Genomic DNA, 16,435 nt, shown 5'->3' with positions numbered 1-16,435 from the left:
CATTAACCTAGGAAATACAGTCAGCCCTCCACAACCATAGGTTCTGAATCCAAGGATTCAGCAACTGCAGATAAAAATAATTTCTAAAAAATAAATCACATCTCTACAAAACCCATACAGATGTTTTTCTTGTCATTATTCCCTGAACATTACAGTATAACAGCTATTTTCGTAGCATTTGTATTGTATTTTGTATTATAAGCCTTCCAAAGCTGATGTAATGCATACATGTCAGGTTATATGCAAATATTTCTGCACTTTCTACAAGGAGCTTGAGCATCAAGGATTTTGGTATCTATAGGGGGTCCTGGAACCTGTCTCCATGGACACCCATGTGCCCCTGTCTTTGTGCCTTATCCCACAAACACCTTACCCAAGTTCCCTCGCCTGTGTTCCCTGCTAGTGGAGTGCTAATCATTTGCAGCCTAGTGCTGCCTGGGTCAGGAGCCACAGAGGCCCAACCAAACTCATTAAAATGTTAAGGTGCCCATCATGTATTTGTCTTTGAACCAACCCACATTTATTGAGATATCCCAATATCCCAGATGTCTCTTAAAAACAGAAACATTAATTAAATAATAAGGTTATTTAACATTCAGAGTAAAGACACGTTTTATCTAAATTTATGACTTTAACATAACAGTACTAACACAAAGTTACTTTTATTTAAGAATGGTATTTGACTTTAATATTGCATATGAACATAATTTTCATAAAAGAAAGGGAAAATGTAGTGTGTATATGAGTACAAGCTAATAGTGAACTTTGATTCATTGTGTTCTTTGAAGAAAAGATACAGCAGATATCATTTTTAAAAAACACAACACTTGGGAATTACTATTAAAGTCCAAGCCTTTGGTAACTGATTTAAAACCTGCCCGTGAGACTTAGTCTTAAACTGTGATGGTGAATGTGCTCATTTTAAAGGGACTTCTCCCTGGAGAAGCGGAGAGCCAAGCCATGGTCTTCTACTAAGTCCTTGGTCCATCTGTCCTGGGGGAATCTGAGTAATCCAGTGTGGTGTTCTGATTTTGCCCTGGGAATTGCTTCACCGCTGGGGACATGACTACACTGTCAGACAATGGGTGGAGGTTGTTGGTGGGTACATTTGTCTTCCCCTGGAGCTCCTGAGTGGAGGCTGCCTCCAGTGAGCCTCCGGTGGGCTCAACTCTCCACTCTCCATTTCACCAAACACCCCCCAGTCCCAGCTGCATCCCGAGTTCCCAAGGCGGAGCTGGGTAAGGAAGACTCACTCTTTCCCTTTATGGCAACTCACATCTGAGGCTTGGAGCAGGAAAGCATGGAAACTGCCCCAGCCCAGCCCAATCATTTCTCCCTTTTACTCAGCTCCTAAGTGAAAGGCTCTGGGCTCCCCACTTGTATTCCTGAAGCACCTTTCCCCGGTGTCTGAGCACCTGCTGTTGCAGAAGCGGGCACTGGTTATTCCAAGGCAATGGTGGATGAGAAGGAGGAATAGAGACCAAATCTCCACTTCCTCTTCTATCATCCTTTGATCTAGCCCCCACGCTTCTTGCAGCAGACCAAAGCCACTAGCCACAGGCACAAGTTCAAAACGGCCTCCATCTACCCACCACATACAGTAGGCTGAGGGGCCTCTCTGGGCTTTCACCCTCTTGGTGTTGACTACCTAGGGTCCCTGGGGACTGCCCTGTTAGGAGCCCCAGTTAGCAATTGTTAACAAAATATTTTATAGACATTAATATTTCATCTATTTTATAAAAATTTATTATATTGGCATGTTTTCAATTGTATATACATTTTATATGTTGAAATTTAAGTAATATACATAAACCAAACATGAAGTATTTTATAGACACCTACATGTTTGTGGGGATTTTGTGAACTTCTTTCGACAGGAGGAGGGAAACGAGGATGTTGCTGATGGGGGTTGGTTAAGCTCAAGAAATGGGTCTCTCTCATGTGATTACCTTCATCAAGGTATAAATCAACCTGGAGTTTTCTTTTCTCTCCACAGGGAACTACTGGAATGCCGCCTCGTTCCCAAACCCGTCATCCTACCTGCACTTCTCTACTTTCCAAGGGGAAACGAGCGCTGACATTTCTTTCTACTTCAAAACCTTAATCCCTCGGGGAGTGTTTCTGGAAAATCTGGGGAACACAGATTTCATCAAGCTGGAGCTGAAGTGTGAGTATCGGTTTTCTGGTTAATGCACCAAGAGCCCCTCTGTGGCCCTGAGGTCCTAGGCCAGAATGTGCAGTGCCGTGCGGGGAACATGACGGCTCTTGTTCCAGGAGCAGGACCAGAAGGTGCAGGCCAAACCTGAGCCCTGTCCTTGGGACACACCCAAAGAAGCAGGTGCAGGCAGAGGTACCAGGACCCAGTTATCAGGAAGATCAAGGAGAACACGCCGCCCTAATGTCATAGGAAGACAACACACACGTGAGGTTCTTTTTAAAATGGGTTGTTTCCCAAGGAGACAAAGGAGTATATGAAGCGATCTGAGGAACACAAAGGAACACAGGAATGATAAAGAGTATGCTGAGTATGCAGTTTTCCCAAAGAAGCCCCCACCCACACACCCTGTAAAAGTGTCGATTCTGCCAAGGAGACAGAAGCTATCAGAGGCAGACCCAGATCAGATGCTGCTTAGCTCAGCTCTGCTGGCCTCACCTCCCAAGACCAGAGGAGGCCTGGCTTCTGTGGGAGAGCTGTGTTTGCTGCATCTGAGAAATGCAATTCATGCTTTGCCAGGGTCCTGGTGTCCCCACAGCCTAAGTTCAGCTTTAGGAACTTTCAAGCCACAGATGCCAGGTCCCTTGCCTATTGAGATAACTCAGAGTCCGCAAGATCACAGACTATGTCCCCCACCCCACCCCAGACCTCCTCCCTCCACAGAACCTCAGCCTCCTGCCTGCCTTCTGACCCCTTTACCTGAGTGCTTAAGCTACAGGGTCTCATGCAAGAATGACCCCAAATCCATTTCCCAGTATTATCTGATGGAATATTTTTATGCAAAATGATATTTTAAAAAGAGATTCTCAGGTAAACATCTTTCTGCTGCAATTCATTGGATTCTATTTTAGAAAACAATAGACTATGATATGCAGAAAGGCAATAAGTTTTAGAGTTGGCATCTCAGGTTCAAATTCAAATTTTGTGTAAATTGCATGATCTTTTTGAATCTCAATTGCCTAAACTGTAAAATGGGGATGCTGATTTGTGCAGGTTTTTATGATAGCATTTGTTTCAGCATATAGTAGCAGCTGGAATTCTCTTCCCACAGTTGCTCATCGCAGATCTGAGCTAAATTGAAAGGGAGCCTGAGGATATGCTGTCTCGAATGTGGGCTCCAGCATCTACAGGTTTCAAACAAGCTTTAAGCCACAAGTGAGAAGGATTATACCAGTTGTTTGTCAAGAATTGGATTTGGGTAGGTAGGGTGTCAAGAGGTCTGTAAGAAAGGGGTCAGGTATCTTAAAGAATCTTGGAGAGGGAGATTGGGGGAAGACAAGAAAGGAAGAATTTCTTGGAAGGGAAGGAGCTGGGGTAGATGACCTGGTGGCTCAGTGTAGGATTGGAATGTTCTACTCTAATGAAAGCCATAGCTCTCAGCATGTGACGCCCAGGCCATGGTGAGTCTGGGCCAGGTAGGGACCTACTGAGAAAAGATGTCCATCAGCACAGGGTCAAAAGTTCTCTGAGGTAGAGGGGTCTGAGGCCTGATTGCTTGTGTCCTCTTGGCCTATCTTTTGGGGGAGGGGGAGCCTCAATCCTCTTTGTCCTTTACTTTCGATTTCTTTCATAAGAGATGTGGAAAAACAACATGACTGGCCTTCTGCCACCCTGCCAAAGTCTGGGCTTGGCACTGAATCAGGAGCCACCACACACTTGTAGATTCAAACAACAATTCTTTATTCCCGAACTCACACCGGCCTCTACAAACACGTTCTGGGGAAATCCAAGTTCTGCCCGCATAATTTACTTACTCCAAGAGACTTTTTTCCAAATCCCATTTTAATCTCAGGAGAACTCAACGGGAACAAAACAGCAGGAACACCCTAATCCCAGCAGCAATAATCTTCAACCTCCAACTTCCCTAAAACCCCTATTGTCTTAAACCAGGAACGCCTTAAAACCAAATTATCTTAAATCCGGATACTTCCTAAAACCTGGATCCACCCTGGTCATTGAGCAGGGTCACCTTTCTCAAACACACATGCAAGGTCACAGCAAATTTCCAAGGCAAGTCCATTTAACATGGGGTACGCTGGCAAGGAAATATCGATGCGTCATTCCTACTTGGCAATGGCCCTCAGCACCACCCCACCCATCACAGTGTTTAACTCTGTCTCTTGCCCACCAGGGTCCCTCCCGGCCCCTTCTCCCTGTGTTCTGCTCTTCCAGCAGTGGCTAGCTGGCAGAGGGCTCAGGAAGGGTCTTTTCTGCTGTCAACCTTTTGTAAACTGTCTCTCTTTCCCCCTCTTTAGTTTGCTAGGCTTTCTGATGACTCTGTGATAGGAATTCAAATTTTGTCTCTCTACGTGTGTCTCAAAGGAATTTTGTCACAGTGTCTGCCTGCACGTTGCTCTCCAGAATCGCAGTCCTGTTAATTAACTACATTGTGCCCTTCTGTCGAGAATGGAAGATTCTTGACTTGGGGAACAGTGAGCCTGTGTACAATAAGTTAATGAGATGCCACCAACATCTTACGTGCAAGCAGAAAAACATGCAAGATAAAATTAGGGCAATCTTCCCCGTTAGCAAACTTCAAAAGTAGAATTCTAACTTTGCATCCCACTTGTTACTAGTCATTTGTCCTGTGAGCATTTGCTGAGTGTCTACTATGTCCCAGCCACTGTGGTGGGTGCTGAGGAACACAGTCAAATCGAACATGGTTTCTTTACCTCAAAGATGTGTCTGTTTTGGAAAAAAGGCAAGTAAATCAGTGGTTACAGGGTGAGGAAGTCACCCCATCAGGTCACAGAGTGCACAAGTGGAGAGCTGGCGTTCCACCCCAGACGTTTTATGTCTGTCCTAGAGTCATCCTAGAATACTCTGCCTCTCACAACAGACAGGGAGAGAGCGGCCTGGGTGCCAAGGGGGAAATTCAAACCTGACTGGAGTGACAGCAGGTGCTTCCCAGGGACTGTGATGCTTTAATTAAATTTTGATGGATGAGCAGGAGTCGGGAAGGTAAAGAAGGTGAGGGAAGAACAGGAATCGGGAAGGAAGGATGTTCCATGTAACACCAAGGGGCTGAAAATGCGGGCCACCGCACCAAGGAAGCCGGGAGGGTGCAGGTGCAGAAGACTCTGTGCAGAAGGAGGGGCAGAGCTAGAGCTGGGGACAGGAGTGGCTGAGCACCCAGAGTCTCCTTGATCCTCACAACACGGTGAGCTGGGCAGAACAGGATGAGGCTCACGTTCACCCAAAGAAAGACCTGCCGCAGGATGTGTTAGTCCGTTTCTGGTCATCATACCACAATGCCTGAGGCAGCCTGACTTGATAGAGGATGCTGCAAGTCCCCTGGAAGTGGCCCTGCTGATGTGAGGCCCCCCTCAACTGCACCACCTCACAGTGGATTGTGATGCTGGTTACCCATGCAGGCCTGAGTGAGCATGTGACCAAATGGCCAGTCACAGAGGGGTCAGGTTCGGGCTCCTAAGCACCACCCAGGAGGATCACGCAGAGGCTCAGGAACGATGACAAGTGATGGGATGTCAGGTCCTCATCAGCCTCTCCAGCTCAAGTGCATCCTTGTTTCTACCACACCAACCTCTGCAGGACAAACCCATCCAAGCCACGGTGCAGACCAGGAGCCAAGGGGGCTGCATGAAGGCAGTAGTGGGAGAATGGAGAGGGAGACAGCAGGCAAGGCATGCCCGGGAAACTCAGAGGGAAGGTTCCCGGGTCTTCAACAACACAGCTCGAAGCTGAATGGAAGGACCTAGAATGAGGCTGATCTTTCTGCTTCTGATGCTGTGGGGTGGGGCCCTTCTCCCTCGGGAGCACGGTATTTAGGGCAAAGTACTTTCTGAACAGTTCAGTGAGAGCCTCCGTGGCCGCTGAGGGCCTAAATAGGCAGGCACCTCCTGAGCAGGCGGAATGTCCCCATGGAGCCCGCAGAGGGCTGTTAGAAATAGCCACGAGGAGTTATCACCCCCAGGGAAGAAGAATCTGACGCACTGAGCGTGGACGAGATTGCCCAAGACAAAAGGGCAGAGAAAACAGTGAGAAGCCCAAGAATGAAAACCTGCTTCAAGGGTCATGAGGAGGGAGAAGGGCCGTTAGAAGATGGGCTTCCAGGGAGGGAGACAGGGGTAGCCCAGAGAGGGAGTGAAGAGGAAATTTCAAGAGCAATCAGAGAGTGTCAGGTACTGCCGAGAGGTCACTAAACCAAGGACATAGAGTGACCACTGGGCTCAACATGGGAAGGTCACCCTCCAAAAAGTAACTAAGGACGGTGGGCGAAGTTCAGTGTTAGAGCTTGTCCAGCATGTGCGAGGCCCTGGGTTCCGTCCCCAGCGCCACAAAGACAAAAAGGTCACTAAAAAAATCTAAGGAGTAAGGCAGTCTGACACCAGGGGGCAAAACTGCAACACATGCGGTCGAGGGGAGAAATAAAGAATGTCCACACGCCTCTGCCCCTTTCAATGCTCTATTCAATCAAATCACTCAATACAGTTTCGCTCTACAGGCTCTTAATCAAGAAAACGGCAATCCTTAATGCTGGGCACTGCAACAGACATAATCAACACACAGCAAACAATTCTAGATTAATTAATTCACAGCAAACAATTCTAGATTAATTAATTCACAGCAAACAATTCTAGATTCATTCTAAGCACTGCAAAACACACTTAATCGTGACAGGCTAGTGACAGACATTCCCTCTGCTAAGTTCAAAGTCTTAAGCTTTAGGCTTTGAGTCCAGCAGATGCACACTCACTCAGACTGTGGTGATCAGGTCCAGAACCAAGGCAGGCTTCTCCTGGCGTGGAGGACGGGGTTGTAGGGGGGGAGTTGCGGCTCTCACCAGGGTCCAGATGAGGCGGTAGGGTTTGAGAGCGATGAGGATCACGCAGAGGCTCAGGAACGATGACAAGTGATGGGATGTCAGGTCCTCATCCGGCTCTCCAGCTCAAGTGCATCCTTGTTTCGGCTGGCTGGATCCTGTTCATTTGCTCTATCATTTATACTAAATTTGGAGACTTTGGACCCCCCTTTCAATCCTTATCAGCTACCACTGGATTTCTCAGTGACATCATTTACCCTGAGGTCAGAAACATCTGGTCTGGTGGTCTCCACCCTGATCTTCTTGCCTTTCCCTTTTATCAGGCGAGGACAGCCTGCCAGGGGTGAGGGGAAGTGACTTGTTTGAGGCCACACTGGAGAGCTCTGTGGGTGTGCCTGGTGAGACCGCAGGTCAAACTGGAGTTTTTAAAATGGAGTTGCTTAGACTCAGGCCCAAGGCCATCCTAACACAGTCACTGGAGATCCAGGGAAGAGGGTTGTGTTTATTGTTCTTGTTATTGTTTTAAGACTGCAGAGATTTGAACATGGGCACAAGAAGAATCTAGCAAAAAAGGAGAGGTTGGAGACATGGGAGAAAAGGGGATTGGCTGGAGGGGCGAGGTCCCCAAGGTGGTGGCGACGAGTGAGACCCAGCATCACAACGCTCAAAGGGGAGGAGAGCCCAGGCCACCACCAGGAAGTCCCTCCAGAATCTGGCCTTGCTCGGCTGCTGCTGCTTTGTTTGCATATTTGTTAGTATTTTTGAGATGGCTGAGGAATACTGATTTTTAAAATCCATTGTAGCAGTTATCAAAAAACCCAGGTTCTAGACCTGGCCCATCACTAACAATCGTGGACATAGGTTCGTGTTTCAGAGTTACTGCCAGGGGGTGGTTTGGCTTCTGCAGGTCCCTTTATGACCATGACAGTAATCACAACCACGGTGCCCACCTCAGGCCACCATAGCTGAGCACCTCCTGCATCCGGTGCTGGGGGAGATGCAGGAAGTCTGAAGTGAGGACAAGGGACCCAATGCCCTCCCCAGGGGAGGAGAAGAGTATGTTTGCGACATTATGACATGTAATCTTATTGAGAGTTTTCTGAGTGCCAGGCACTATTCAATAACTTCCATGGGTGTTAATATTTTTATGTTTCATGGCACACCTTACCTGTATTTTACAGATAAAGACACCGAGGCATCCAGGTTCTATAGATGATTCCATATATGATGCTGCTTTTGATCTCTAAAATATAATGAGTTAATTATAATAGACAAAAGGTGTTATAAGCACTGAGGGGGGAAAAAGGAATCAACTCTGAGAATGAAGGGGGAGGAGCAGGCACCTGAGATTGGCCTTGAATCCCAGCAAAAATGTTAGCTAGAGGAAGGTGTAGCAGCAGGAAATCTAGGGGAGTCAAACAGCACAATAAAGCTCTAAGAATGAGGATCAACATGGGTGTTCAGGAAGCTACATTGGGTATTGTTAGAGTGTGAAGCATGTCACAGGTGGTGGAGATCTTCTGCCAAGTCTCAAATCTGATTCTAAACAGTTGGCAATTAAAATCTCAACCAATATTTATTGTACACCTACTATGTGCATGCCAATAAAGACATGGCCTCATCCCTGGGCCACCTCCAATCTAACAGGGAGTGGGGGGCAGCCATCTTGGCTATTATAAAATTATATTTTGGATAAGATGAAATAAGCATTAGAAAGGTAAGCAATATGCTGCGGCTACCCAGATACGGCACAGTTACTTCTCCTGGAAAATAAGAAAAGTTCCCTTAGAGATGACGTCATTTTTCACTGAGCTTCAAAATAAATGGGAAAGATATCATCAGCCCAGGATACCGTTGGAAAAGCCTGCAGAGCACAGATGGCCAGGACACCTCGGGAAGGTGTGGCCCCACCATGCACCAGTGGTGGGCCACTGTTTTCCTGAGGTGTCCAGGGCTACAGCCATGCCGCATGTCATTGGTACTGAATAAGCACTTGATGAATGGAAGAGGTACTAGTCCAAGCAGAGAACCAGGGAAAACCCAGGAGGAGGAGAAGATCACCCTCACCAAAGGACTGGTGATCAAAATGAAGAGAAAGAATATGTCATAAGGCCCAAGGCTGATGAAACTCTGGAATTTGAGATTTCACAGGAAAGGTTTGGAGGAAGAACTAAGCTGCAAGGTCCAGCCACACGCTGTGCCAGGTGGACTGAAAGGGCTGCGGAACCAGGAGGAGCACTGGGAGGCAAGGTGGTGGGTGGTCCCCCACTCCACTGTGGAGGACTCTAGTGGAGGCAGCAAGGGACTGAGTGGACAGGGAGCCTGTGAGCCAAAAGTTACAGTCCCAGGTCTCAAAGCATAGCAGCAGCAAGGACTGGGAGAGGGTGTCACAGAAGGACACACTGCTGGACGGAGATGCTGGGCCATGGATTAGAAGAAGCGCTCTCTCCTGGCCCCTGGGGAAGGGGGTGCCACACAGAAGGTACTACTGCAATCAGGGGGACAGCAACCCGAGGAAGGACCTGCCTGGACATGCTTGTGATACCCAGTGCCCCTAGGGTCTGTTTTCCTTTTTTTGACAATTTAGAAGATATGCCAGAGGAAATTTGTGAAGGGGATTGGGGTTATTGGGGTTTAAAGGGAATGTTTATTGAGTAGGAATCTTTGGGGAAAAGCAACCAGAAAATGTTGCAGTACTTTAGCATAAGCTTCCCTGTGACCGCATTTGAGTTTTTTCAGATATCAGGATGACTCAGAGAAAATTTTTGCATTTAGCAGGCATATCGCCTCAAAAGTGTGGAGGCAGCAGTCTAATATCCTACTCATCTTAGGAAAGAGTATTAAGGAAAAACTTTCATTTCCAAGATGTAGCCTTCTGCAATACACATGCTCGGGAGAGTCACAGAAGAAAATATTCTGCAATATATAGAAACTGATGAATCAGAAGAAGTAAATTAATAGCAATTTATCTCCCAGTATTTCAGAATTGGAACAACTTTTTATATTAAAAGAGCTTCACTCGTGTAGACATGAGGAATGTTGAATTCCACTTAACTGGGTTGTGGTGCTGTCGGGGAGGCTTTGGAAAATATGAGTTTTTAATTCACAAATCATGTGTTAGAACCTGGGGTTTTTCCTTTTAATTATTCAAGCCAACCTAGGTGATCAACATGGATTGAGGAAGAATTTTAGTGTTTCTCCTGCTTTGCAAGTCTAACTCTGGTTTCAGTTTATACTCCAGATTTGACACTGGAGAATGATTCTCACTTGGTCATTAACCAGATATAAGAAGAAATTACCTTTTCCATAAAGAAAAACACTTAAAGATCTGACTATTTAGTAACAGCTCTGAAGATTAAAAAAAAAAAAAAAAACTTCTCTAACTTCTTGACTTAAACTTTTCAATTTGGGTTATAGACAAAAAAAATTAAGAAATGTAAATTAAAGATGAAATGTGTGCTAAATTAAAGCTATTTGATATATTAGCTGTTTGAATCTTATTACATATTAACATATATAAATTATCAGTAAATAAAACTGAATTAATTTTATCCATATTTCTTTACCAATGTCATTGAAGAGATAGCAATTTGAACACAGCACAGGTCCCCTGGGGTGATAAGGACAGACTTCAGCATAGAATGGCCCCTAAATATGAAAATTTTCCCACATTACCTTAGAGTTTAGTGGTCCACCCATGTCTGCTGATCTGGAACTTTCCACCCAGGCCTGGTAATTCCTCCTAAGCTGGTCACACAGTTACCTCTTTCTGCAGAGTTTATGGTCTGTCCTTTCCCCTGCCTTTCTCTGGAGTCAGCTGGAGAGGACCACCCGGCTCTTGACCAGCCCTCTCACTTGATGGCTTTTATGGGTGCAATCTGACCCCTGCCCCTCAGCATTCCCCCTCTTCTCCCTGAGGACAGTGAGGAGCATGCTCTGCTTACACTTCCCAGTGCACACAGACATTCTTCCTTCTAAAGTTATATCACCTTCTTGGTGACCATTCCTTTGTCTCTGGCTCAGTGCTCAGACTCCAAATGCCCAGGGGAAGAATTTTTCCAGTCACAACCAAGGATATGGCTGGCCCTTCCTCTGAGGCTCAACTTCTACTCTGGCAATTAAGTAGATTCCAGGAAATACTCTCCCCAAGACCTCACTGCAGGCCCCAATTCATTTATATTAAGGGCATTTTAGGACAATAAAAAGAAAATAAATGTCAAGAAGCAGGATACCCTCAGAGACACTACATCTTACATACATTGACATGTATATTTATTATTTTAAATGTTCAAGAATAAGTCAAAATATTCTACAGAGATACAAGTCAGAGTAGTTTCCACCCTTAGGGAAAGGGAAAAATTCATTGTCCTCACCCAGTTGAACCAGGAGGGAGTACAAAGAACTTTCTGGGTGGTAGAAATGGTCTGTCTTGATCCAAGGAATGATTACATTTGTAAAAACTTGTTCAACTCTACAGTTAAGACTTGCACATTTTACCAGGTAAAAAATATACTTCAGTGGAAAAAAATTGGGAAAATGAAAATTCCTGCTATGAGAAAAATCTCAAATGACAAAAAAATGTAACTAAAACACCTGATTTTTCAACAAGAGAGAGAAGAAGAGTATTGAGCTGACCCAAGACCGGTCTCTGAACCTCCCTCCGACAGTGTCATGTTGGCTTGTAAAGCAAGAAGGTCACCTAGGTCATCTCTAAGATCTCCTGCAGCATTAGCAGCTCTGCAAGTCGGTCAGAGACCATCAGCTTCAAGTGTGGATCGCCCTGCCCCCATCTCCAGTGAACTCATAATTAAGCAGCACCTTAACTTTCCATACCAGAGCTCTTGGTTCTCCTGCAAATGATCAGAGGAGGGCTTTCCTAGAGCAAGTGACAGCTGCTTCAAGGAATGCCACTCCACATAAATGCTCCAACTAAATGTAATCAGGATATTTCCTAAAATCATTGACACCTTGCTGTGAATGCTAAGGACCCCACTGAATGGCCTGAGGTACCTCAGGCTCAACACATCAAAACTGAAACCCCATAAGCCCTCTCCAGTGCTCCCCAACTCCGTTAATGTCATCACCTCATTATCCAGATTAGAAAAATCAAATTCAAATTCATGTTTCACTAACCCCCCCACCATAGTGGATGGACTGCTGATCTTGACAGAACACTGTATTTTTAAAATAGAAAATAATTTTTTAAATTATTTAAGATAGAAGATCATTTTCTTCCTGCAAGTCATGATACCAGAACAAGCCCAGAGAAAGCATCAATTGCTGGTGTAGCAATAAGGCAGATGGAACATGGAGGCAAAGATAATGCAGTCTTCTCAAAATTCTTTGTCTTCTGTGATGGTTTTGCTGGTTGAATTCCCAGATTCGAGATTCAAATGGGCTTCCAATTTGTCTCCCTCACTATGGTCCCTTTCCCTGACATCCACCCACCCTCCCCACTCAGGCCACATTTCTATAGATCTGGCTCTGTTTCTCCTTTACTTACAGACCATAATGGTTTCTCAACACCTTACAAGACAAACACTTCATCTTGATAAATGATTCAAGGCTTTGATTTTACTTTCTAGTCCCCCGTGCAAGTCTTGCCACTTGCCCACCAGCACTGTGTGCCTGACTTCAGTCACCTCCACCTAGGGACATCCCCTGGACACCATCCACACTTTCCTAAGATTGCTTTGTCTGCCTGCTCTGTAATTCTGTTCCTTCATTGAAATCCAGCTCACATGAAAGATTTGTTTCCATCTTGATTTAAAATATATATTTAAAAAACAGTATGGCAGAAGTCTTCATTTTTCTAAAAAAAAAAATCAAGTTTTGCAAGACAATTAAGTTGGTGCATTGCCTAGAAAATAATAAGCATCCTTCCTAACAAGCATCTTCGTGTAGTATTTCTCTGAACAGAGCATAAGTCATATGTCATTACGAAGGAGAAATGCTGAAGTTTCATAAAGATATTTTTTTCTGGTGGAATTTTCTTCTATCTCACTGTTTCTGATTCTAATGTTTTCTGCATTATTTATTGTATAGGGCAGGTCACAAAATCTTTTCCTTCAAAAAAGATGGCATGTTAAAGTGTCAAAATGACTAACAACGGGAATCAGCCAGCCTATGACCAGCTGGAAGACCACAGGCTGACTAAGAAGAAAACAAGTCAAAGAAGCTTGAATTCACACATTCCAAGACACAGATAGAGAAAGAAGATGCCATTATTGCTAAATAATAAACACTTGGATTAGTGAGAAAAGTAGGAATATATATGTGAAAGTTTAAGTTACAATAAGGTTAGAGACCTTCCATCTGACAAAATCTGTACTACCCGTGTCTCTGCAGGCTCAATATTTTCATAAAAACAAAAGCTTCAAGGAAAGAGTTGGTGCCACAATCAGTTAATGTGTGTTACTAATACTAGAGAATTGATTCAGTGCAGGATGACACTTGGGACCAATTAATTCAAAGCTGGTTAAAACAAAAAAAAAAAAAGAAGAAGAAGAAGAAAAAGAGATAATAAATCAGGAAACAGAGCTTCATTTAAATACAGTGAGTGACTGGAGTAGATTACTTGAAATAACTCAAAACCAAGAAATATCTCAAAGGACCAAGACAACTAACTAAGTACAAACAACACGAGGTTCTTACAAGCTGTCAGACAAACACCATGTAATTAAAATTGTGTAAGAAGACACTGGCCACTGGATGTCAAACAGAAAACAGCAATTTACAAATGAAAAATTCAGGGAATTATCTTTTTAAAGACACATTCTGCTGAAATTACAAGACAAGTTTTCAATAACAGTCAAGAAGGAAGAAAAGGAAAGCCGGGAAGCCTTACCTGAAGGACTGGCAGGACTGAGGCCGTGACTAAATGTGTTCTTCCTAAAACTTGGAGAAAAGCAAACTTGATTCTATTCTGTCATATCCCTGGTTTTTGTTTGTGTTTTTCATTTTCTAGATCAGGCACTTTCTCACATTGTGGGACTGTGCTCTAGAAGTTTCTGAGCTGGTTGTTGGGACACTGGAAAGTACTTTCCTGTAGACACAACATTGTATAGGGCATTCCTCTTTCACAGGGAACCATAAAGGGCTTTAAGATTCTTGTTAACGGTTCTTCCGGGCTTCACGGGCCAGCTGGAGTCCTCGGTGCTAGGATTTGGAGGCCATATGCTCTAGAATAGAAATGTTGAAGAACAAAGAATTAATTCCATATGGAGCTTGTTCGTGATGCTCTTCTCATAGGGAAAGCTTTCATTTGTCCTTATGATATTCAAGGCACAGTCCTCCTGCAGGCACAGTGGCTGCTTGGGCAAGCCCAGGAGCATGCACCTACCTACAGGGCTCCCTCACAGCTCCCAGCCACTGTCTTTGCTCCCCAGCATCTACAACTTAGAGAATCCCACTCATTCATTCAAATATAATGGTATAACCTATATACATTAAAGATATCACAATGTTCTGACATAGACCTGGTGTTGGAAGTAAAATTAGTACTACACCACAATCCATCCCTTCAAATTCCAGTGGTCTGAGAAGAATGATGCTCTAGTCATTTGTTTTTGTTTTAAGTAAATGGAAAAATGTGATAAGGTCATAAGAGAGTGAGGATGAAGATGTATTTTATTGAGGAATAAGATAAACAGCTGTAGGGCCTGGGGATGTGGCTCAAGCGGTAGCTCGCTCGCCTGGCATGCGTGTGGCCCAGGTTCGATCCTCAGCACCACATACAAACAAAGATGTTGTGTCCACCGAAAACTAAAAAATAAATGTTAAAAAAAATTCTCTCTCTCTCTCTCTCTCTCTCTCTCTCAAAAAAAAAAAAAAGACAAATGGCTGTAACCACCACAGGTTTCAGTGGCTACATGGGGTACATGAGAGTCCATAGCATACTGTGGTCTGGTCCATGAAGATCTTGCACAGAGTGACTTAGATAGACACCCAGCTTCCTTTTGTTCTGTGGTCCCACCATCTCCCAGAGCCCGGAAGCATCTACACCCAGGTTGTTACATAGTCCATCTGCCTCCTATATGGAGCACATCAACATTTGGAGGGATAAATAGATCATTATGTCAACAAGTTGGGGGCGTGTCCTTGGAAAGATTGAGAAATACAATGTTGCTAGAGAACTGGAGGATGGAGAAGCATCCTCTTGCCTTCACCACATTGGCCCAGAATGACACACATTCCTTTGCTCTCAGCCCATTGGGCACATGGCTTCACTTAGGTACATGGGGCCCAGGAAATGCAGCACTTGGGGGTGTGGCAGTTTTGCAGAGATAGCTCTGGAAAGGAGAAATAAACTTTTTAGCAAGTTGCTAGTCTCTTCCACAGGTACTATGGCAACAAAAAGAAGTAAGCTTCAGCCTCACCTGAAGAAATCCAAGTGGGTTTCCAGAAGATGCAGCATTTAGTTTGCATGGAAGGATGACAGGCACATAAATATGAGTCAAAGGTGTTTTCCCAGGGAACAATCAGCATAGGCAAATCCAATGTTGGAGGAAAATCACAGGCATATACACAACAGGAAGTCATATGTCTGAAGCCCAAGGACCACTTAAAATATATTTTATTTTTACAGAAATGACCCACCACATAACTGTGTGAGGTTTGACAAAGGAAAAGCTAGGCAGTCCCAAAGCCTCTTAGGAAAGTATGCTATTGTGGATGGTGCTAAAATGATCGAATTTGGGTTTCTGCATCTCTGAACTTGATTCCTCTGATGAGAACTGATGTGAATGCTAAACGAGTTCTCATGAAGAGTGGTTGATATTTAGAATTCTGCAGGGTCTTTCTGGGTAACTGCAACCAGAGCCAATGAATAATAGAAGCAGTGTATATCTGTCAAGTGTAATTATAGCACTGGATTATGCTCATCTTGCATTTGATTCCTGTATACATTAGTTTAAACATCGGAACATGCTGGTACTTCAGACCTGGGAGGATTTTACTTTGAAAAATAACATGCCCTTAGTTTAGCCATTTTTAATAGGAAAAGGATTCACATCTGTTGCAAAATTATTTCATGGTAAAGTTTGATCACTCTTGTTTTTAAGATCTTTCCAAGTTTCTAAATACAAGAAAGCAGTAAGGAGGAATGTTTCAGCCTAGTTTTAAATTTCCTCTACTTTTTTCTATTTAAATGAAATCTTGTTCTCTGCATTTTGATGAACTAATCTCTCTGATTAAACGTTTGTTAAAATTATAGCATAGAGTTGCCTAAAATGTCACCAATCTTTGCAGAAGAAAGTAGAAATTATGGGATTGTAACTTTTAAATTATACAAATATTGTTTCTCAATGATTTAAAAATACATAGAAGCAAAGAGGATAAAACAAAAAGAATCAGCTCTAATTTTATATTCTGATATGTTTAAATTACCATTTTGGTGTCTACATTTCCAAACATTTTCTATGCTTTTATCTATAATT

At 44.0% G+C, this 16,435-nt stretch overlaps 1 protein-coding gene across 1 annotated transcript in view; it reads left to right on the top strand.

Moving 5' to 3' along the window:
* Cntnap2 (contactin associated protein 2) overlaps positions 1–16,435 on the top strand; it is a 1,300,648-nt gene that overhangs the window by 1,073,362 nt on the left and 210,851 nt on the right. The window contains exon 16 of the mRNA XM_077795886.1: positions 1,997–2,167. Within this exon, the coding sequence (XP_077652012.1) occupies positions 1,997–2,167 (171 nt within the window). The remainder of the gene's footprint in view (positions 1–1,996; positions 2,168–16,435) is intronic.

Source organism: Urocitellus parryii, chromosome 3 (genome assembly GCF_045843805.1).
Source record: "Urocitellus parryii isolate mUroPar1 chromosome 3, mUroPar1.hap1, whole genome shotgun sequence".
Taxonomy (NCBI): Eukaryota; Metazoa; Chordata; class Mammalia; order Rodentia; family Sciuridae; genus Urocitellus; species Urocitellus parryii.
This window is presented reverse-complemented; position numbering and strand designations above follow the sequence as displayed.